This window comes from Chiloscyllium plagiosum, chromosome 3 (assembly GCF_004010195.1).
Source record: "Chiloscyllium plagiosum isolate BGI_BamShark_2017 chromosome 3, ASM401019v2, whole genome shotgun sequence".
Lineage (NCBI taxonomy): Eukaryota > Metazoa > Chordata > Chondrichthyes > Orectolobiformes > Hemiscylliidae > Chiloscyllium > Chiloscyllium plagiosum.
Window position 1 is genome coordinate 73,203,036 of NC_057712.1, and position 22,941 is coordinate 73,225,976.

The 22,941-nt window shown below is 40.1% G+C and overlaps 1 protein-coding gene across 4 annotated transcripts in view; it reads left to right on the forward strand.

Moving 5' to 3' along the window:
- Window positions 1-2,485: 2,485 nt before the first annotated feature.
- The window catches only part of mcm9 (minichromosome maintenance 9 homologous recombination repair factor), a 56,040-nt gene continuing 35,584 nt past the window's right edge, over window positions 2,486-22,941 (forward strand). The window contains exons 1-4 of one of the 4 annotated variants that reach the window (XM_043684404.1): window positions 2,486-2,735; window positions 6,452-6,766; window positions 7,819-8,135; window positions 16,997-17,078. In XM_043684404.1, coding sequence (XP_043540339.1) covers window positions 6,457-6,766; window positions 7,819-8,135; window positions 16,997-17,078 — 709 coding nt within the window. In that variant the 5' untranslated portion in view covers window positions 2,486-2,735; window positions 6,452-6,456. Of the gene's footprint in view, window positions 2,736-3,056; window positions 3,088-3,307; window positions 3,505-6,451; window positions 6,767-7,818; window positions 8,136-16,996; window positions 17,079-22,941 lie in introns of those variants that run through there. The other 3 variants (XM_043684399.1, XM_043684394.1, XM_043684409.1) reach the window with 3 other exon arrangements.

Genomic DNA, 22,941 nt, shown 5'->3' on the forward strand with positions numbered 1-22,941 from the left:
CATGAATGTATTTTAACAAAAAACAGAACTAGAGGCCATAGGTTTAGGGTGAGAGGGGAAAGATATAAAAGAGACTGAAGGAGCAATTTTTTTCACGCAGAGGGTGGTGCATGTATGGAATGAGCTGCCAGAGAAAGTGGTGGAGGCTAGTATAATTGCAACATTCAAAAGGCATCTGGATGGGTATATGAATAGGAAGGGTTTGGAGGGATATGGGGAGGGATATGGGCCGGGTGCTGGCAGGTGGGACTGGATTGGGTTGGGATATTTGGTCGGCATGGATGGGTTGGACCGAAGGATCGGTTTCCATGCTGTGCATCTCTGACTCTATAATGGAAAGTGCTACACAAGAGCTCTGCAAAACAAAATATGACATCAAACCACATATTCAGATGGTCAGATGTTTGGTCAAAAAGTTAGATTTTAAGGAATGTCTTCAAATGGGGAAAAAGAGGCAGAGAGTTAGACAGGTGCAGGGAGGGAATTAGGGTATGGTGTTACAGCACCTGGAGGTATAGCTACCAATAGTGGAACAATAAAGATGGGAATACAGAAAAGGTGAGGCAAGTTGTGACAACGGAGGGAGGGGCAAGACCACAAAGGAATTTGCAAATGAGAGTTAAAGAGAAATTGAATGCTGCAGTGTCAAAAGAGTTGTTTTTCTTATGACCATTAAAGATGTTGATGCACTAATTTGAAGGCCTTCCCCTTGGACTATATATCCCAGGAAGAGCAATAAAGCAGATTTTTTCATAGTTGCAATTTGTTGACTGTATTTTCTACAACACTGACTATCCTTCAGAAGCCTTTTATTAGCTATGACCGATACAGTCGGTTCTGCTATAATGCAATAGTTGCATTCGCGTGTGACCTTGTGCCACAGAAAATCACATAATAGAAATAACAGAGCCTATAAGGAAAAATAAGGTTAGGGGCAGACCACCAAAATACCACTCAAAATCAAAACAAATATAGTAACTAACCTAACACAAGGGATAGCAAAGTCTAAGTGAACATTAAATTCACATATTTTAATGAAATAATACAGTAAATTTAACACCATACTCTGAAAAAAAACTGAAAAGGAAAACTTTATGGGGTTATCGTGTTTGCTGAATTACAGTATTAAGACAAGGACTGAGGCTCATCATCATCACTTTTAAGTGTAGTTATGAGTACAGGGTCAGGATGAAAAATACTTCGCCCAGAAGTGGATGGCTGTGGTTCACTGTCCTCCAACTCTTTCTTGGGGGTTAGCAGAAAAGAAGTGTCTAGTTTTTGCTGCTTTACCATCTTTCTTCTTTCGTGAAGAAGCTGTTCATAGGGTGCCAAATAAGATCTTATGCCACCAACTGCTATCCTGCTGCGTTCTGCATTGTAATCATTGTCTTCTAAAAGCTGCAACTGTTTCTCCACTTCCTTCAAGATAGAAGACAAAAGAGAAGTGGAAAGCTCTCGTGGTGCTGCATCCTGGACTTCATTGAGAGTAGACTTAAGGTAACTTTTCAAGGCTCGTGGTTTGGCAGAGTGGTACACCATCACAGGCTTGAGCTTTAAGTCTCCACTAGCATTGGCACCCAAAAGCACAGTCATGCGATCCTTTGCAACCTTAGCATCTGGAGCATGTGCTACATTCTTAGAAACATAGGTTCCTGATGGCATTCGTTTCCTACATAAACGTGTCTCGTCCAAATTGAAAATTTGATCGAAGTTATAGCCTTCTTCCTCAATCAATTTTTTCACCATGGGAAGAAATGTCATCACACATTCCTCGCCTGCACTGGCAGCGTCGCCACATAACTTTACGTTATGAAAAGCATAGCGGTTCTTAAATCCAGCAAACCAGCCACTACTAGCACTGAAGGCAGGCACGTCCGCAGGATTTTCAGCTTTTTTCCTGAGTTCCTCATAAATTGATAAGGCTTTCTGTTTTATGGTGAGAAAGCTGGTCCCACATCGCTTTTTCGCTTGGTCTTCTATCCACACGCTTAGATGCCTCTCCATCACCTCAAGTTCCCTTGGCCGTGACCTCACAGATTTGCTAGCACTCAGGCTTGTTCCAGCAATGCAGCTGGCTTTAATTCTTTCTGCATTGTCTCTAATGGTGCGTAAGGTAGACTCCTTTATTCCTGTTGCACGAACAATATCACATGTCCTTTCATTGCGCTCAAAACGCTTGATGACATCTAGCTTCACCTCAAGTGTTATAGCCTGTCTTTTACGGTCACCACCCGCGATTTTTTCACCTGGCCGCTTCCTGTACACATTCTTGTTACTGTGCCCTCCCATATTTACGGAAAACACAGCAGGATTTGCAAAAAACAAGAATGAACATTACAGAGGAGTGTACATTGCGGAAACGACAACATACCGCGCGATCTTACTGACCATGTGATGTCGACGAGCAGACTCTCTCAGTGTAAGCCCGCATTCCTCCGTGTACAGCGACACCCAGCACCAGCCAGGGAGGCGCGTAATAGCCAACACACCCGTGCGGAAGTTCGCATTTTAAAAACATCGCTCGCCTATTCATCAATCGCCCTACACGACGGAAGGCGCGCAGAACGACATCAACGTCCTAAAGCTGAAGGCGTGTGGAAAGCAAAACAACCTTTCTTTATCCGATTCATGCTCTCGTTTTGTGTCTGAACATTCACATTCCAACACAAAATGCACTTTAAAATTCAAAATGCACATGTTTGCAACCACACCGGCCAGTCAGGATAGTTAAAATGGTATTTTTCTTTTTTTACGTAAAAACGAAACTGAAATCGCAATGAACGCGCGCCGAAACCTCTTCGCCGGGAACCTACTATTGAATTGTCAGAGGGGTGTAATTGCGTGCTTCATTTCTTCTGTATCACATTCCTGCACAGTATTCACTGCAGAATATTGTCACGTCAGTAAATTATAATGGATTATATGGCACTTCAGCAGGAATGATTGAAGAGCTGCTAAAATAAAATCTAAGGGGAACCCACAATAATAGATGACCCTGTTTCCTGTGTTTCTTGGTGGTGGAGTGGCTGGCGGGAGATGTGAATGGCAGTGGGGGATTCAGCGGCTGTAGTTGGGTGAGCGCTCCAGGTAATGTTCAGATACCTTCTGTTCATTCATTCATTCACTGGGCTCCTGCGGGATATTGTATCTGCTTCCACGGTCCTCCTTTGCGTGAATGGGACGGGGTTCCCGAGATTGTGACGTCACCGGGGCTCCCCTCATTGTTGCGTCATCGTGTATCTCGAGCCCTGGGTTGCCCTCCCGATGATGTCAATGGGGAAGGGGGTTGCAGGCTGTTCCTCCTGGTCGCTGTCAGTTTCAGGGAGCAGCAGCAGGTGGTAACCTCTGCAGTCTGTGCTTGCAATCATCTTTTTCACCAGAGTCCTTGAAGGGTTTACTTTATTGTAGTGAACCAGCACTGACGTCGCATTACTGGGCACATGCTTAAATGATTGGATTCCAACCACAAATCTAATGAAGAAAATCGAAATTGCACATAGAAATGTGAGTAACTGCTGCGTGCAAACGAGTCCTGACTGTTTTGGAATCTGCACACGATAAAGCAACAACTTGCGGCTGTGTTGCATCGTCAAATACGCCAACTTGCACTGTTTTATAGAGGGAAATGGAAAAAATGCACTAGCAAGGCTTCAGAGGACCAAAACGATTTTTTTTGTAGAAATATTTTTTTTAAAGTGGAGCGTGATTTGGAGGGACGAATATTTCAGAAGGAGTTCACGGCGAATAATATGCTGTTAATGGGGAGACAGTAATACAGTAAAGGTTGGAATTGGAGCAATGAAGGTATAGGGAAGATAAGACAGAAGGTAGTTGTAGTATTCATACAAACTGTGAGGAAGGACGGGTAAAACAGTGGATTTTTTCACAAAATTACATATCATATAACAACGCAGAGGCCATTACTGTACAGAGTTATACAGCAGGGAAACAGGCCCTTCGGCCCAACTCGTCCATGTCGACCAGGTTTCCTAAGCTGAACTAGTCCCCTGCGTTTGGTCCACATCCCTCTAAACCCTTCCTATCCATCTACCCGTCTAAATGACCTCTGCCACTTCCTCTGACAGCTGCTCTGTGAAACACTTACTCCTCCAGTCCCTTTTAAATCTTTCTGCTCTCAAACCTACTGGTATGCCTTCTAATTTTGCTTCCCCCCCCCCCCCCCCCCATCCTGAGGAAAAGATTATGGGTATTCACCTTCTCTCTGCACCGGGATTTATAAACTTCTATAAGGTTACACCTCGGCATAGTCTAGGGAAAAAAGTACCAGCCTCTCCTTCGAAGCTCCTTGGATGCTGCCTGAACTGCTGTGCTCTTCCAGCACCACTAATCCAGAATCTGGTTTCCAGCATCTGCAGTCATTGTTTTTACCACCTTTATAACTCAAACCCTCCAGTCCCAACAACATTCATGTAAATCATTTTTTCACCCTTCCAGTTTATTAACGTGTTTTCTAGAGCAGATAACCAGGACGGTCCGCAAGTTTGCATTAACAGTTTTGCACTCATTTTTCAGATGAGTGAATAGTGTGATTCTCCCACCATCTCCCTGTTAGGAGACATGGTGGCTCAGTGGTTAGCACTGCTGCCTCACAGCACCAGAGACCCAGGTTCAATTCTCACCTGGGGCAACTATCTGTGTGGAGTTTGCACATTCTCCCCGTTTCTGCATGGGTTTCCTCCAGGTGCTCCGGCTTCCCCTCACAATCACAAAGATGTGCAGGTTAGGTGAATTGGCCATGCTAAGTTGGCCATAGTGTTAGGTGTTGGGGAATGGGGCTGGGTTGCTCTTCGGAGGGTCGGTGTGGACTTGTTGGGCCAAAGGGCCTGTTTCCGCACTGTAGGGAATCTAATCTGATTCTATTTTGTAGCTCGTTGGTCTAGGGGTATGATTCCTGCTTTGGGTCTTCTTCTACGCAGACTTATGAGAGATCCTGGGTTCAAATCCCGGACAAGCATGCTTTTAAGTGGGTGGCACAGTGGTTAGCACTGTTGCCTCACAGTGCCAGAGACCCGGGTTCAAATCCCATCTCAGGCGACTGACTGTGGAGTTTGCGCATTCTCCCCGTGACTGAGTGGGTTTCCTCCCACAGTCCAAAAAATGTGCAGGTTAGGTGAATTGGCCATGCTAAATTGCCCGTAGTGTTAGGTGAAGGGGTAAATATAGGGGAATGGGTCTGGGTGGGTTGCGCTTCGGTAAGTCGGTGTGGACTTGTTGTGACGAATGGCCTGTTTCCACACTAAGTAATCTAAAATCTAATCTAATCTAATTACTCAGCATATCATCCCTTTAAAAATAACCATCTAATTCCTTTTTGAATGCTTAGATTGAATCTGCCTCCACCATATTTTTAGGTGCTAACCACAGCGATAAGAGGTTTTTCTTCATATCATTTTAGCAGCTTTTGTCAGTTTCTATAAATTTGTGCCCTCTTATCCTTGAAAATTCCACTAGGGAACAGTTTCTCTCTCTCTGTTCTATCTGGATTACTCATGATTTTGAATATCTCTACCAGATTTCCTCTTTGCCTTCTCTTTGCCAAGGAAAACAGTCCCAACTTCTCCAGTCTGTCTTCATAATCAAAGCTCCTCATCCTTGGAATCACTCATGTGAATTTCTTCTGCACTCTTTCTAATGCCTTCACATCATTCTGTAAGTGCAACTCTTAGAGGTGGATGCAATATTCTAGCTGAAGCTGAATTAATGTCTTGTACAAGTTCAATGTAACCCCTTGCTCTTGTACTAATGCTCCTATTAGTAAAACTTAGTAAACAGTGTGTTTTGTTAGCCTGTGCTGTTGATCTGTCCTACAACCTTCAATTATTTCTGCACATACATAGAGAACACAGTGAACCATGCATTCATGGTTTGTCACACAAGGCCGGCGCACACTTCTATGCCAAGAACAGAACTGACACTGAATTTACATATAATTCAGTGGACAAAGTGTGCTCTACAACTGCCTTTTTAAACTGAGTGCTACTTTTATAGCCGAGCAATATATTCACAGTTACAAAGAAACAGTTCTGAACTGCTTTGAAATGTTTGAATGATCGCATTTTAGTTTAGTTGGACTTTGACCTGTAGAAACATATAACAGCTCATTTTAACCTATTGTTGGAGAGAGAGGATGGAGGGTTGATGTGGGTGATGGAACCAGGAATTTTGCCACTCTATTTGTAAGGATTATTGCTAAATGTATTCATGACACTCCATGATCAAATTCAATATAATTTCATTAAGTTAGTCTTGAAATATCAATAACTTTTAAATTTAAGTTACGCATTGTTCCAGTCATACAGTTTTTAAAATCTTCCTTTTCTTTAAGGGCAAGTGCTACTTTCACATTATCCATTCCCAAAAGCACTGATTTGCCAACAATGTTTGTTATCCTTTTGTCACATAATTCCATGTATTTTTTGTTTTACAACAGGAAGGATGCATCTGAATCCAGAACAAGTTGCCTTAATTGGACAAGTATTTGAATCTTATGTTGTAGAACTCCATGAAAATGATATCATCCATATTCTACAAGAGCCAGATACTGGTGCTCACTATCCAGTAATTGTGAATGCACTGACACTGTTTGAAATCAATATGGAAATTGGTGAATACTTAAATGCATTTCCAAATGAACTGTTTCCAATATTTGACAATGCACTGCACAGAGCAACCATGACAATTCTGCAGTCATATCCGGAGCCACACAATTTGGTGATGAAACAAAAACTTCACGTGCGAATTTCAGGTCAGGGTGAATACTGAACTATAACATCCTTAGCAACCTGAAATTTGTAGCAGTATGATAATTGCCTGTTGATAGTTATTGCTTCTCTTTCTTCTCATTATTGGGAACAGAAGATGATATCTGGGGTCTCCCAGCCTCCTGGAGAGACCCTAGTGCTCCTTTTCAAAATATTTCAACATGTTTTTGAAATGTTTTGAAATATTAGTGACGGGGCAAAATGACTATCCATAGGGCTTTTCACTTCAGACTTAATCAGGGCAGAGGCAAGAATGGACCCAGTTCACATCCTCCATCCTCCTACCTGATTAAATGCCTCTGAGCTTCTGAACATGCCAAGGGGGTGGTGATTCTGTAGCACCCATGGAGTCTGTCAACCATCATCTGTCAGAGTTATGTTGTGACAAGATAGAGGACAGGGGACCAGACTGAGTATAGTTTTGGTGTCCTTCTAGTTTTTTTTTGTTTAGTCTGCACTGGCTCAAATTTGCACCTAGTTGTGACAAGTGATTTTGAGCAGAGCTGCAGTCTAGAAATTCATTGGCACACATTAAGCATTAAGCAGCACCAGATATCCAATATGAAGGGCAGTGTGCACATGTTAATTCCAACACATGCTCCTTGCCGTATTGGTACAAGTTTCTGTATAGGATTCAGAGCTTGTACCAGAAACAGAATAAGTCCTTTTGCATTTGCAAATGGACATCCTGTCCACTTGCACTTGGACATGAAATATTTTGCGGTCTTAGTCAAAGAGCACAGGAAATTAATTCTTCTAATTTGTCCATACTTATTGTTAAACTATAATTCTGGTCATTTATCTCATTCATGAAGGACCAAATCAGCTGGTGCATTTTCCTATATTCCATCAGTAACTACACTTTTTCAACAGTAGTTCTTTCAAACAGTTTGAGATGTCCCATGACCAAGAAGGTCACATTATAAATGTAACCTCTTTTTTTCAAAGAGAATGACAAAGCATCATCAGTATTGATGAATTTGAAATTTCATGTTCTGAGTAAAACACAAATGTTATTTGTTTCTTTATTTGTCAGGATTGCCACTTTGCCCAGAACTGACAAGAGATCGCATACCAAAAACCCGAGATGTAGGTCATTTCCTGTCAGTTATTGGGACAGTCATACGTACTGGAATGGTGAAGGTGTTGGAATTTGAGCATGAGTATATGTGTAACAAATGCCGTCACATCTTCACAGTGACTGCAGACTTTGAGCAGTATTACACCACCTGCCGTCCTGCATCCTGCCCGAACCCAGAAGGTTGCAACTCAGTGAAATTTACATCCCTGTCTGGGTCCATGTCTTCTCCTGCCAGTTGTAAAGACTACCAAGAAATCAAAATTCAGGAACAGGTGATCTCAAATTACGTTAATATTAAAAATATGGCATTTAATTTTTGCTGATGAATATTTTGGTGTGTAAACTGTATTAAAATGGTTTATATGTATTTTACAGTCATTTTTAAACCTTAATATGAAATCAAATATTTGTAACTATTGGGAGTTAAGTCAGAGGGTCAAATTTAATTTTCTTCATGTTAGACCGGATTTTTGCAGAGTTGGAACAACTCCAAAGCCTTTTAAAAACTGCAATCAGAGCCTGATTTGAAATTCCCACTCCCATTCTCATTCATGAATACAGGGGCAGTTATAGGACATTCTGCCTGCCAAGCCTGCTTTGCCATTCAGTTTGATCACAGCCAATCATCCACATCAGTGTCTTTTTCACGTACTATCTCTATCTCTTTGTATTTAGAAATTTGTCAACGTCTAATTCAAACGTAGTCAATGACTGTGCTTTCACAGTCCCTTGGATTAGAGATTTCCGAAGATTCACAACTGTCTGAGTTGGAAAAAAATTCTTCTTATCTTAGTCCTAAGGCCCCCCCCTTATTTCTGAAGTTGTGTCCTCCACTTCTAGGCACATCTTATCTACATCTGCATCATCTATCACTTTTTATATAATTTGTAATTTTTGGTGAGATCACCACCTCTCATCCTTCAAAACTCTAGCAACTACAAGCCTAGTTTCTCCAATCCCTCTTTGTAAGGCAATCCCACCATTTTAGGAACAACTCCTTTGAATCTTTGATGCACATCCTTAATGGAAGTAATTTTTTTGAAGTGAAGGAGACCTGTAATTTGTGTAAAGCCTGAGCCCAGGTTCTAATTAATTGAGATAAGAGTTCACTACTCCTCTGTCAAATTACCTTGTACAAAAGGATAACGTATCATAAGCCTTTCGAATAGCTTGCTATATCTGCATGTTAGCCTTCAGTAACTTACAGATGAAGACACCTGGATCTCTTTGTATATGTACCCTTTCTGATCTTTTACCATCAAAGAATTATTGTACACATCTGTTTCTCCTAACCTCGTATTTTTCCACATTATGTTCTATTTGTTGTGCTCTTTCAACACCAAGTGTCGAAATGCTATTGAAGTCACTTTACATCAATACAACAACACACATTTGTACATAATTTTGTGTCATCTGTGAACTTGGAAATATTACTTTTGGTCCACATGTTTGAATCATTGACCTAAAATTATCAACAGCTATGGCCCGAATATTGATCTTTGTGGTGACTCACTAGTCACAGCCTGCCAAAATGAAAATGACCTGTTTATTCCTTCTTTCTCTCTTTTTCCTGTTAGATAATCTTAATCTATGCCAGTACATTGCCTCCTACTGATACAGTTTAATTTTGCTAATTATTCTTCTATGAGGGTCATTATCAAAATCCTTCCAAGAAAACCAAGGAAATAATGTCCATAGACACACCTTTATCAATTATGTTAGCAACAACCTCAGAAAGCTCCAGTAAGTTCATCAAACACAATTTCTCATTCACAAATCCACTCTGACTATGCTCAATGAGACCAATATTATCCAAATGTCCAGTTATCACATCACTTATAGAAGATTCTAGCATTTCCCAGCTATTGCTGTAAGGCTTTGGAAAAGCATGGCCTAGCTAGGGACAGACAGTATGGCTTTGTGCAGGGCAGATCATGTCTTACTAACTTGATTGAATTTTTGAGGAGGTGACAAAAGGTGATCGATGAGGGTAGAGGAGTTGGTGTTGTCCACATGGATTTTAGTAAGGCGTCCAACATGGTCTCTCATGATAGGTTATCCAGAAAATTAAGATGCATGGTATCCTTGATGACTTGGCCACGGATTCAGAATTGGCTTTCCCATAGATGACAGAGGGTAGTGGTGGAAGGGTGTTTTCTGGTTGGAGTTCTATGACTAGTGGTGTTCCGTATTGGGATCTCTGCTGTTTGTCATGTGTATAAATGATTCAGATGAAAATGTAGATGAGTGGGTTAGTAAATTTGCAGATGATACAAAGATCAGTGGAGTTGTAGATGTTGTAGAAGATTGTCAAGAGGATACAGTGGGATATAGTTCAGTTGCAGATGTGGGTGGAGAAATAGCAACTGAAGTTTAATCTGGGTCTATGTGAGGTGCTGCACTTTGGGAGATCACCTAATACCAGGGGGCATGCATTTAAGGTGAGAGGGTGAAAGTTCAGAGGAAATAGTCCGTTAGGGTCATAGAGACAATACAGCACAGAAACAGACCCTTTGGTCCAACTTGTCCATGCTGACCAGACATCCTAAATAATTCTTGTCCCATTTGCCAGCATTTGGCCCATATCCCTCTTAAACCCTTCCTATTCATATAGCCATCCGGGTAACTTTTAAATGTTTCAATTTTACCAATCTCAACCACTTCCTTTGGTAGCTCATTCCATACATGCACCACCCTCTGTGAGAAAAAGTTGCCCCTTAGGTCCCTTTTTAAATCTTTCCTCTCTCACCTTAAACCTATGCCCTCTAGTTTTGGAGAAAAGACCTTGTCAATTTGCCCAATCCAAGCCCGTAATGATTTCATAAACCTCTAAAAGGTCACCCCTCAGCCTCAGATGCCCGAGTGAAAATAGCCCCAGCATAATCAGCCTTTCCCTATTCCTAAACCCTCCAATCCTGATAATGTCTTTGTAACTCTTTTCTGAACCCTTTCAAATTTCCCAACATCCTTCCTCTAACAGGGAGACCATAACTGCATGATTTCCAAAAGTGGTCTCACCAATGTCCTGTACAGCCGCAACCTGACCTCCCAACTCCTATACTCAATGCACTGACCAAAAAAGGTAAGCGTACTAAACACCTTCTTCACTATCCTATCTACCTGTGACTCCACTTACAAGGAACTACGAACCTGCACTCCAAGGTCTCTTTGTTCGGCAGCACTCCTCAGGACCATTACCATTAAGTGTATAAGTCCTGGTCCGATTTGTCTTTCCAAAATGCAGCACCTCACATTTATCTAAATTAAAGTCCACCTGCCATTCCTTGGCCCATTGGCCCATCTGATCAAGATCCTGTTATACACTAAGGTAACCTTCTTTGATGTCTACTACACCTCCAATTTTGGTGTCATCTGCAAATTTACTAACCATACCACCCATGTTTACACTCAAATCATTTATATAAATGCCAAAAAGCAGTGCACCCAGCACCGATTCTTGTGGCACACTGCTGGTCATAGGCTTCCAGTCTGAAAAGCAACCCTCCACCACCACAAGATGTGAAGGGAAAATTTTTTGCACAGAGTGCTAGGAATCTGGAACATGTTGCCAGGACTAGTGGTGGAGGCCGCTATGATAAGGGTGCTTAAGATGCTTTTAGATAAGCACATGAATATGCAAGGAATGGAGGGATATATGGACCAAGAGCAGGCAGAAGGAGTTAATTGAATTTGGCGTCATGTTCAGCACAACATGGGCCGACGGGCCTGTTCCTGTGCTGAATTGTTCTAGGCTCCAAGAGGTCTGTAATTCACCTTCTTGTCTGTCCCTCCCTTAAATAATGGGGGATTTTTGCTACATTTCAATCTGGAGGGACCGTTTCAGAAACTATAGAATTTTGGATGATAATCACGAATGCATCCACTGACTCTTTCAACACTCTGGATATCATGTCCTGAGAACTTTACAATCTTCATTGATCCCAACACAACCTTGAATTCCTTCATTCTCTTTTAATCCCTTGGATATCTAATTTAGGAGATTTCTTGCATCTTCCACAACTAAGTACAACCACAAAATATTCTGCTATCTCTCTATCTTCATTATAAATTCTCCTCACTCTTTCTGTAACTGATCCAAATTTGTCTATGTCAAAAGTTTCCTGTTTGTGTAACTATTGAAGCTTTTTGTGTTTTTCTAGTTTACATTCTTTTTGTACTCTCTCCCTTTTTCGTTTGCTTTGTCCTCCTTTGCTGTTTTCTAAAATCCTTCTAATCCATAAGTTTACCATTATTTCTGTGAAGTTTATCGGATTTTTCTTCAAATTTTATGCAACCGTTACCTTCCTGTATTAGCCACAGTTGGCTTTTTTTGGGGTGGCGGGGGGGTTAATATTGAACTTTGAAGGAATGGACATTTTCTGTAAACTATGCAACACTTCTTTAAAGCATGTCTATTGCCTATATATTATTGTACCTTTCGAAGTGTTGTCACAATCCATCTCAGCTAATTCGCCGCTCATCACTTCATAATTTCCGTTGCTCAAATTAAATACACTGACTTCAAGTTGAATTACCACACTTTCAAACCAAACCTAACCTAACATTCTATCATATTACTTATCCCTGAAGTTATTTTAATAAATATTAATTAACTTATTAATAACAAGCACTTCATCTGCTTAACTGTCCTAATCATGCACACACATCTGAGAGCTCAGATCAATGAATGCATTAATCAGCAAGCATCTGTTTTTCAAGTGAAATGTGCTGTTGAAATTGCTTGACTGATGTCTTTACGTGGTTATAATAAGATGTTTATTTTCTGTGCTACCTTTCCAAACTCTTAATGTTTATTTGGACATAATGAACTTTTGTGAAGTGTTTTGTGAGCACACACACTCGGACAAACAAACACACAATTAATTAGCAGAATCAAAGTAATTTTGTTATGTGGTCCCAGCAGAAAGCTCCCCTGCTGGCAGACTGAATTTGATTCTTGGTCTCCGGCCGTGCTATTCTTTTCAGAAAGTGTATGACTCGTGAAACTGGCAATGCAAGAGAAATGAATACTTTTTTAAAATTATGCTAAATGAATGGCATTACGTCATGTCAAATTCTAACAAAATTGGGACAGGCAAGAAAATAGGGGATCTGGGACCCATGTGAATAGGGTAAGTTACGCTAAGCCTCCATAACTGAGCAAATTGAAACATCCTTACTGAACCAGTCTCAATTAGCAAGTGTAAGTTAGAGTGTACAGAAAGTGAAACAAATGAAAAGAAAGATAAGATGTTGAAGGGTAGAGAGAGATAGAAGAAACACACAAAATGTAACATTTGCCTTTTTCATTATAAAATAATCCAATAATAATTAAAGATTAGATTAGATTAGGTTAGATTACTTACAGTGTGGAAACAGGCCCTTCGGCCCAACAAGTCCACACCGCCCCGCCGAAGCGCAACCCACCCATACCCCTACATCTACCCCTTACCTAACACTACGGGCAATTTAGCATGGCCAATTCACCTGACCTGCACATCTTTGGACTGTGGGAGGAAACCAGAGCACCCGGAGGAAACCCACGCAGACACGGGGAGAACGTGCAAACTCCACACAGTCAGTCGCCTGAGACGGGAATTGAACCCGGGTCTCTGGCGCTGTGAGGCAGCAGTGCTAAAGTTTGAATGAAATTGCACACTTGTTCATTTTCAGTAGCAGAGGGGTTATTTGAAAATAATTGTAAAAATTTAATTGAATGGAAAAAAACCTGCTTTTTGTCTGTCATGGTTAATTCTTTGCAGCTGATTGTAATTGGTCATTGCTGTACTGCAGAGAAAGGAGCTGACTGTTAGCTGAATCTCTATGTGGTTAAGGCTTTCTCTATTCTAAAGGTTCAATGTAGTATACAATTTGAATGTAAAATTAATAACAATATATGAAAAGCAACATAGATATGTGATTGTGACATATAAATAATGAATTAAAATGCATTAAGGATGGTGGTACTGGTGATGTGCCACCGTTGCAGCAGGTGGGAGTACCTGGACACCAGTTTGGCCTAGAGCAAGTATGGCTGCTGCAAGTGTTTGAAATTCAGCTTAGACTTTGAGCTAGAGGTTAAACTCAAAGATCATAATCTTTGCCTTGTCACCTGAGCAAATTGGCATAAGCCTGATAAGATCAGAGTAGTGAATATGTGACTCAGACTGGTGTGAGAGATGTGGGTTACAGTTTGTGAGCTCGCTCATCGATTAGTAGACAAAGTGGAATCTGTACTGATGGGACACAAGAAGAAATAATGATAGCTCGTCAGAAAGGCATGGCAACAATCATGAGAAATCTTAATCTACATATTGACTAGAAAAATCTGATGGGCAAATGTAGCTGATACTTGATTAGTGTAATGATGTCGGATTAATAATAAACCCATAGTTAAGGTGCAGCTGGGTAGCAGCAACCAGAATATGATTAAAATGTTCGTTCAGGTTGAGGGAAGGAGGATTTGGTCCGAGATTATGTTTTAAAACTTTAAGGGTAATTATGAGAGATTGAAAGCAGAAGGTTAAAATGAACTGGGAATTTAGGTTAAAGAATAGGTCTACAGGGATAAATGGCAGATATTTCAAGGGGATATTTTTAAAAAATACAGAATACATATATTTCAATGAGCAGAAAACTTCAAGGGATGGACTCCCCATCTGCACTTGACTAGAAGTGTTAAAAACAGTATGAAATTCAAAGAAAGGGCATCTAATTGTACAATGACAGATGGCAGATGGGAAAATTAGATGGAATATAAAAGGCATGATCAAAAAATTAATAAAGAGGATAAAATTGGAAAGCTATGCAAATATTTAAAAAAACCTTGTAAAAATTTCTGTAATTATTTAAGGAAGAAAGGTAGTGAGAAAGAGAGCAGGAAGCTACAAACTACATTTGTCATAGGAAAGATAATAGAAGATATTATTTAAAAAGTTGTGGGAATGCACTTCAGTTCAAAGTAATCAGGTAGAGTCAACATTGTTTTGTGAAAGAGGAAAAAATGTTTGACCAATCTATTGGAGTCTTGTAACAAAGTAACTTTTTTTTCTTGATAAATGGGAGCTGGCGGATATACTGTACTTATATATGCAGGAAATTTTTGATAAAGTGCCACATCAAAGATTATTGCAGAAAATAAAACACCATGGTGTTTTGGCATGGATTGAAGATTGGCCAGTTAAAAGGAAACAAAAAGTATGCATAAATGAGTCTTTTTCAGATTGGCAAGATGTAATCCGTATTGTACCATGGAGATCAGTGAAAGGTTAAAAATCTGCCTACTTCTCTGCATCAAATATTTCAAGTTATAGAAATGACTGAGATGGGACAGAAGGTAATGTCACTAAATTTGCTTGTAACAAAAAGATAGTACCTGCAAAGAGAACATGAGGAACCACAAAGAAATTTGATAGGTTAAGTGAGTGGGCAAAGATCTGGCAAATGGAGTACAATGTGGAAAAGTGTTGCATTGTCCATCTTGGTAGGAAGAATTAGAAAAGAACCATGAGATGCAGAGGCATCAAGGTGCCCCTGGATATTAATCATGAAAAATTAGTCTACAAGGACAGCAAGTGATGATAAAAGCTTTTATCATCTATTGTGAAAGGAATGGAAACCAAAAGTAGGGAGATTATGCTTCAGTTTTACAGGTGAAGCTGCATTTCAAATACTTTGAGTGTTGTAGTGATTCTATGAATCTGTAAAGTGTGGAAGTAGGCCATTTAGCCCTTCAAGTCCACACCAACTCTCTGAATACTATTCCATCCAGACCGTGTAACAGTGCATTTCTCATGGCTAATCCACCTAGCCCATACATCCCTGGATACTATGAGCAATTTAACATGGCCAGTCTACCTGGCCTTCTCATCTTTGGATTGTGGGAGGAAATTGGAGCACCCGGAAGAAACCCTTTGTCATCTGATTTATGGAAGGATAGAAATGTTGGAGTCAGTTGAGCGAAGTTGTCTAATGCCTGAAAGGGAGGATTTGTCTTGAGAAGCAAGGTTGTGTAGACTAGGCTTGAATCTGCTTGCATTTAGGAAGTAAAATGTGATTTGATTGAATGATATGATCCTGAGTAGTCTTAATAGGGTCGATATGGAGTGGAAGTTTCTTCTTACATGGGAACCGAGTACGGGGAGGGAGGACCACTGTTCAAAAATCAATTTTCATCCACCTCCTCAAATGAGAACAATTATTTTCTCTGAGGGTTATGAGTCTTTGGAATGCTTTTCCTGAAAATGTAGTGGAAACAGAGTCCTTTAATATATTAAAGGTAGAGAGTTAGATTTTTTTACCGTTTCACTCCCTTGCTTATCAGAGTAGGCAGGAATGCAGATTTGTAGTTACAATCAGATCCTCCAAGCTTTTGCTGAATAGCAAAGCAGACTGAATGGCCTACTTCTGCTCCTAGTTCACATGATTGTGTAAGTACTGCAAACTTCCATCCAGAATTCCATGTAACTAATTGCCAAGCCTCTTAGTCAGATACTGGCGTAGCTGAAATTCTCATGAAAAGCCTGGCAACTTGGACAGCAACTTCCTGGATATGCAGGTTTAACTGTGCAAATGTGAAGCTGTGCTCTGTGGCAGTGAAAATGAGCAAGTGTCTTGTGTTATTCCTGAAAATTTTAGTTATTATCAGAATTTTTAAATAAAAGTTAATAAGTTTTTTTTCCCTTTTTATGTTGCTTGTCTCTCTCTCTCTCTCTCAATCTTACTCCCACTTCTGTTCCTATTAGTGCATTCTTTATTGCACTTTGTCGTTCGTTAAGGATGCTTCAATTGGATTTGTTACAGAGACTTACTATTGAAAATCCTACTTTATAACAAGGAGTACTGTCTGCCTCACCATTATTTTTACTGCAATATCTTGGCCGATATTCCATTCCAAGCCTTGTTTTATACTAGCCTAAGTTTGTTAATTGAAAACCTATTATAACCAATTTTCTGTTCCAACACTTTAGCAGAACAAATGAAGGCTAATTAAACATCTACAAATTGTAATGTTGCCTGGTATTGCAATACCTAGAGGCTTAGAATATGAATTAGTATCAACAGGAGAGTGGATTTATACATATAAACAACAATTTGCTTTACTCATTATATACCTTTCCTGGCGTTATATTAGGTTCAGAGACTGTCTGTGGGAAGCATACCTCGATCTCTGTTGGTTGTACTTGAAGATGACCTTGTGGATACCTGTAAATCTGGTAAGTTTTACTTAGTAAGTTGCATACAACAATTCCGAGCTAATGTATCAAACTGTATACACTGTTTGACTAAAAAAACTTGTCTCCATTGTTCCAGCATGAAAATTTCCTTGATTTGGTTTTATCTCAATAATATTGTTTTAAACAACTATAATGGGGGAATTGTACAGTTTTTTTTAGGAATTGTTTAATTATATATAGAATTTCTTTTAATAAATGGCCATCTTAATTTTACAAACCTACCCTAAAATGGTCTGAAATTTATTGTTTTTACATAGTATCCAAAGTTATCATTATAAACTGAGTCTACTACATTTAAAAAAACACAGAAAAATTATGTTAAATAGTGTACAGTGTTAAAGTTGCAAATCTGTCTCAAAGTGGAATTGAGCTGGAATAGTAGATGATTTATGTACTATATTTTAAAGAATGTGTTTATTATTTTTGATGCTGGAGATGGAAGATTTCCAGCGATGGCATAAGGAGAATTCCCTAATAATGTTTAACTGGCATTCTGGGATGTTTTACTTGAACAAACAGATTGGATAATGTCTTGTTCAAAGGGGTGCAATTCAAACAAAGTGACATTTCCTCAGTATTGCACTGGAAAATTAACCTAGATAAGTACCAAAACCAGGAGTAAGGCTTGAATGCATAATTTTCTGTCTCACAGATGAGGATGCAAACAGTTTTCTTGTACCATAAGAACATAAGATGTAGGAACAGATGTTGAGTCTGCTGCAGAATTCAATGAGATCATGGCTATTCTGATTAACCTTAGCTCCACTTTCCTGCCTTTACCCATAACCATTGATTCTGTTACTGATTAAAAAATCTGTTTGTCTCATTCCAATGGACTACCTCTACCAGTGTACTATAAGACATAGGGGCAGAAATTAGGCCATTTAGCCCATCAAGTCTGCTCTGCCAATCAATCATGGCTGATCAGTTTTTTAACTCCATTTTCCCGTTTTCTTCCAGTAACCTTTAATCCCCTTGGCAATCAAGATCATATCTGTCTCTGTTTTAAATATATTCAATGACCTGTCCTTCACAGCCTTCTGTGGCAATGATTTCCATAGATTCGCCACTCTCTGGCTAAAGACGTTTTTCCTTATCTCCATTCTAATAGATCGTCCCTTTGCTCTAAGGCTGTGCCCTCTGGTCTTTGTGTCTCCTGCCAATGGAAATATCTTCCCAACTCTATCCAGGGTGTTCAGTATTCTGAAAGTTTTGATCAGATCCTGCCTCACCCTTCTAAACTCTATCAAGTATAGTCCCAGAGTCCTCAAACAATTTTCACATGTTGAATCTCTTATTCCTGGGATCATTCTCGTGAACCTCCTGTGAATCTGCTCCAGGGCCAATACATCTTTCCTGAGCTACGGGGCACACAATTCCTCACAATACTCTACATGTGGTCTGACCAGAGCCTTGTAAAGCCTCAGAAATATGTCTCTGCTTTTATATTCCAGTCATCTTGAGATGAAAGACAACATTGCCAGTTTGCCACGTACTTCCAAGTGTTCAGAAATCTCATCTTTCACAATGGACTCCAAAATCTTACCAACAACTGAGGTCAGGCTAATTGACCTATAATTTCCCTTGTTATTATCCTGTTCCCCTTGTTATTTTGTACCGACACTACTTGGGTGGATGGATTGTGCATGTTACAATCCAAGATTATGTCTTACTATTATGCGTATTCTATCCCATAGTAACAAAGCTACTCCACCCCTTTCTTCCCGCCTGTCAAATACCCTGAAAATTTAGGGCCTAGCTACTATCTCCTCTTCAAGAAATCAATTTTGGTTATAACAGATACAAAACTTTTAAGGCAGTATTAATTTGAACATTTAGATTTTTTTCATTTGACAAAATCCCTCAAACAAAGTGTAGTTTTCTTGAATCATTTTTAATTATAGTGAAAGTTATGAAATTGTGAGAAATGGCCTGTTTGACTCTGATTAAACACTTTTCAGGTTCAGGCCTTTTTGACATGCCACCAATGGGCTTATTGTATTTGGAGAGTCAAAGATTTGTCTGGTTCTCATGCTGAACTGGCTCATTTTGTCCTGGGTGATAGTTTGAGGGTGGACAGTGGGCAAACTGTTTTGGAGACAGCAGGAAATGAGGGATAAGGATGTAGTTGGTGGGAGGGTGGGGGAACACAGATGGAAAAAGTAAGTTTGCTACTGAGTCCACCAGAAAGAAGAAAAGTTGCTTGAAGTGTTTACTCCAGTAACACCAGTGATCTTGTAAAGTCACTCAGCAAATGGTGAGAAGTGGCAAAATGTGTGAACCTGAAAACTATTATTTGGAATCCTACAATTATTGTTGGATCGTTATTATCAGATGCAAGCTAGTTTCATGCAGGTGGATTGCTTACCCATTTACAGGGAGATCACATCAAGCATTGGGGTTGATCAGTCGTAACCTCTCCAACACCCCTACGTCCTAGCTTCCATTTCCAATTGCTGTCCACAATTTTTTTTTAGGGCAAGAAATGCGCAGTCACACATTGACTGTCTCCCCCATGTTTTGGATTCACAACTTGAAACGTTAACATTAAGTTACTGCATTTCAAGACCCTGTGCTATTACAGATACTGGTTCAATCTTTGTCTATATTCCAGTTATTTCATGTAAGCAAGCTTAGGACTTGTGTATGATTTTCAATTATGAAATATGACTAATAACATTTAACTGCTGGCTTAAAGCCAGTTAATTTAAAATAACAATATCGCCAATTACTAAATGAAAGGGTTTATTGGTTTTTAAAGATTTTATTGTCACTACATATTTCTTAATATATATTTTTCCCTTTCCACAATTTTGACTTCCCATAACATGCACTCCAATACGTGCAACACCTATACAGATTTAGGAGAAATGTTGCAACTATTTTGGGATTTGAAGAATAAAGTCCTTTGCAAAGTATTATGTGAATTCATTTTCTTTCCAGCACTTTATCTCTGTGGGAGGAAACACTATGACAATGTGATTAAGACCGAGAACATATGTGATTGTAGCAACACTTTAATATCTTGCACTCTGTTGTAATATAAAATTCCTTTCAATATTTCACTTATAATTGTCATCATTATTTCTATAGTCTGACTTATTGCATAGAATTATAGTGGGACATAATTAATTATAACTTTTATAGAACATTGTATAAATGTCAAAATAATACATCAAGAAGTGTTTTCCCCCCCAGGCTTTGGGATCCTGACATGGGTTCACTTGGATGCATCCTGAGTGCACATTTGATCAGCAAGACCACATCTACAGTCTTCCCATTGGCCATCTGCTATTTCACTGCTTCCATGCTCAGGTCATGTTAGGGATTGTGGATGGGTTTTTGATCCTGCCAGCCCAGAGGGCTGGGCTCAGCTCTGGAGAATTGGCAGCCCAGCCTAGAGAGGCACTCAGTGCTGTAGCACTCAGAGGGAGAAGCTGATTTGTCTTTTGGAGCATTGGGGATATCCCTCCAAGTGAATCATTGGGCTGTGCTTTGCAGCCTTTCCTGTCCATAGCCTTGCCTTAGCGGAGTGGACCCTCTGGCCCTGTTGGCTACCTAGCTGAATATAAAGCAGCAGCTTCTGGTGTGCTAGCAGTTTTACACATGACAGATGCTGCTGTGGGGTTGTGATAAAATCACCCGTTCCTAATTGGATTTTAACCACTGCAAGTCTCCAGTCCCTCCATGGTCCTCAGTGGCAGGTGTCCTGAAGTAATGGGCGGCACGGTGGCACAGTGGTTAGCACTGCTGCCTCACAGCGCCAGAGACCTGGGTTCAATTCCCGCCTCAGGCGACTGTCTGTGTGGAGTCTGCACGTTCTCCCCGTGTCTGTGTGGGTTTCCTCTGGGTGCTCCAGTTTCCTCCCACAGTCAAAAAAAAATGTGCAGGTTAGGTGAATTGGCCATGTTAAATTGCCCATTGTGTTAGGTGAAGGGGTAAATGTAGGGAAATGGGTCTGGGTGGGTTCGCTTCGGCGTGTAGGTGTGGACTTGTTGGGCCGAAGGGCCTGTCTCCACACTGTAAGTAATCTAATCTAAAACTCCCTCACCCCCTGTATATTCTCAGTCAGGAAAATTTAGCTCATAAGGTTTTGATTTGATTTGATTTGATTTATTATTGTCACATGTACCTGGGTACAGTGAAAAGTGTTGCTTTGTGTGAAGTACAGATAGAATATACCATACAGAGTGCATTAGGGTAATAGCACGGAGCGAAAAATACAGTTGTGGCTGCAGAGAATGTGCACGAAGAGTGAGATCAACATTAATTTTAAAATTTGAGAGGTCCATTCAGAAGTCTAATAACAGCAAGAAAGAAGCAGTTCTTGAATCTGTTTGTGCACGCGTTTATGCTTTTGTACCTTCTGCCCGACAGAAGTGATTATAACCGGGGTGGGAGGGGTCTTTGAATATGTTGGCTTTCTTTCCTGAGGCAACAGGAAGTGTAGATGGAGCCAATGGATGGAAAGTTAGCTTGTGTGATGGACTGGTTAAATACACTTGTCAACATTTATTTCCTGTCTGCCTTTGGAACATGGTGTATGCATTTTCCCCATAATGTGCACCTGTCCTGCTTGAAAAACTGATGAAGGAAAGATGGTTCTCCACAGAAAGTGATTGCAAATTGGAAATTGCATCATTCTTCAGCGAGGTCTGTGAAGCTTCAGAAAACCAGCAAACACGGTTTTGTCAAAGGGAAATCAAAATTAACTTATTTATTGGAGTTCTTTAAAGAAGAAACTTGGACTATAAATTAGGGAGGTCCAGTGGATGTATTGTATGTAGATTTCTAGAAGGCCATAAGACCATAAGACATTTGATAAAATGCCACATCAAAGGTAATTGCAGAAAACAGCAGCTCATGGTTTATGGAGGGGGGGGGGGGTTGGTAGTGGGTAACATATTGGCATGGATGGAAGATTACTTTGCAAGCAGGAGACAGAGAGTCAGAATAATTAGATCTTTTTCAGGCTGGCAGGATGTCACGAGTGATGTGTCACAGGGATCAGTGCTGGAGTCTCAACTCTTTACAACTAATATAAGTCATTTGGATGAAGGGACTGAATATATTGTAGCTAAATTTACTGATGACACAAAGCCGTGTAAGAAAGTGAATTTTGAAGAGGACATAAGTAACCTACGGTGGGATATAGATAAGTTAAGCAAGTAAGCAAAGATCTGGCAAATGGGGTACAATGTGGGAAATTGTCCATTTTGTCAGAAAGAATTTTTAAAAAGAACCATACTATCTAAATAGTGAGGTTTGAAGTGCTTTGCGATGCGGAGAGATCTGGGTGTGCTAGTGCATGAATCACAGAAGGTTAGAATTTAGGTACAGCAACTAATGAGGAAAGCTAATAGAATGTTACTATTTATTGCAAGGGGAATTGAATGCATGAGTAGGGAGATTATTCTTCAGTTATACAGGGCACTTGTGAGACCATATCTGGATTACTCTGTACAGTACTGGTTAAGGTACTTACAGAAGGATGTTACTGCATTGGAAGCAGGTCAGAGAAGGTTTCCTAGACTAATACCAGGAATGAGTTGATTGTCTTATGAGAAAAGGCTAGACAGGCCAGGCATGTATCCTCTGGAGTTCAGAAGAGTCAGAGATAACTTACTTGAAACATAAAAGATCCTGAGGGTACTTAACAGGTAGATGTTGAAAGGAAGTTTCCTCTAGAACTTGGGGCACAGTTTAAAAATAAGGATGTGCCCAGGTTGTACATTTGCTGGCTGAGCTGGTAGATCTGTTCTCAGATGTTTTGTCACCATGCTAGGTAACATCGTCAGTGAGCCTCCGATGAAGCACTGGTTCTGTCCCACTTGCTATTTGT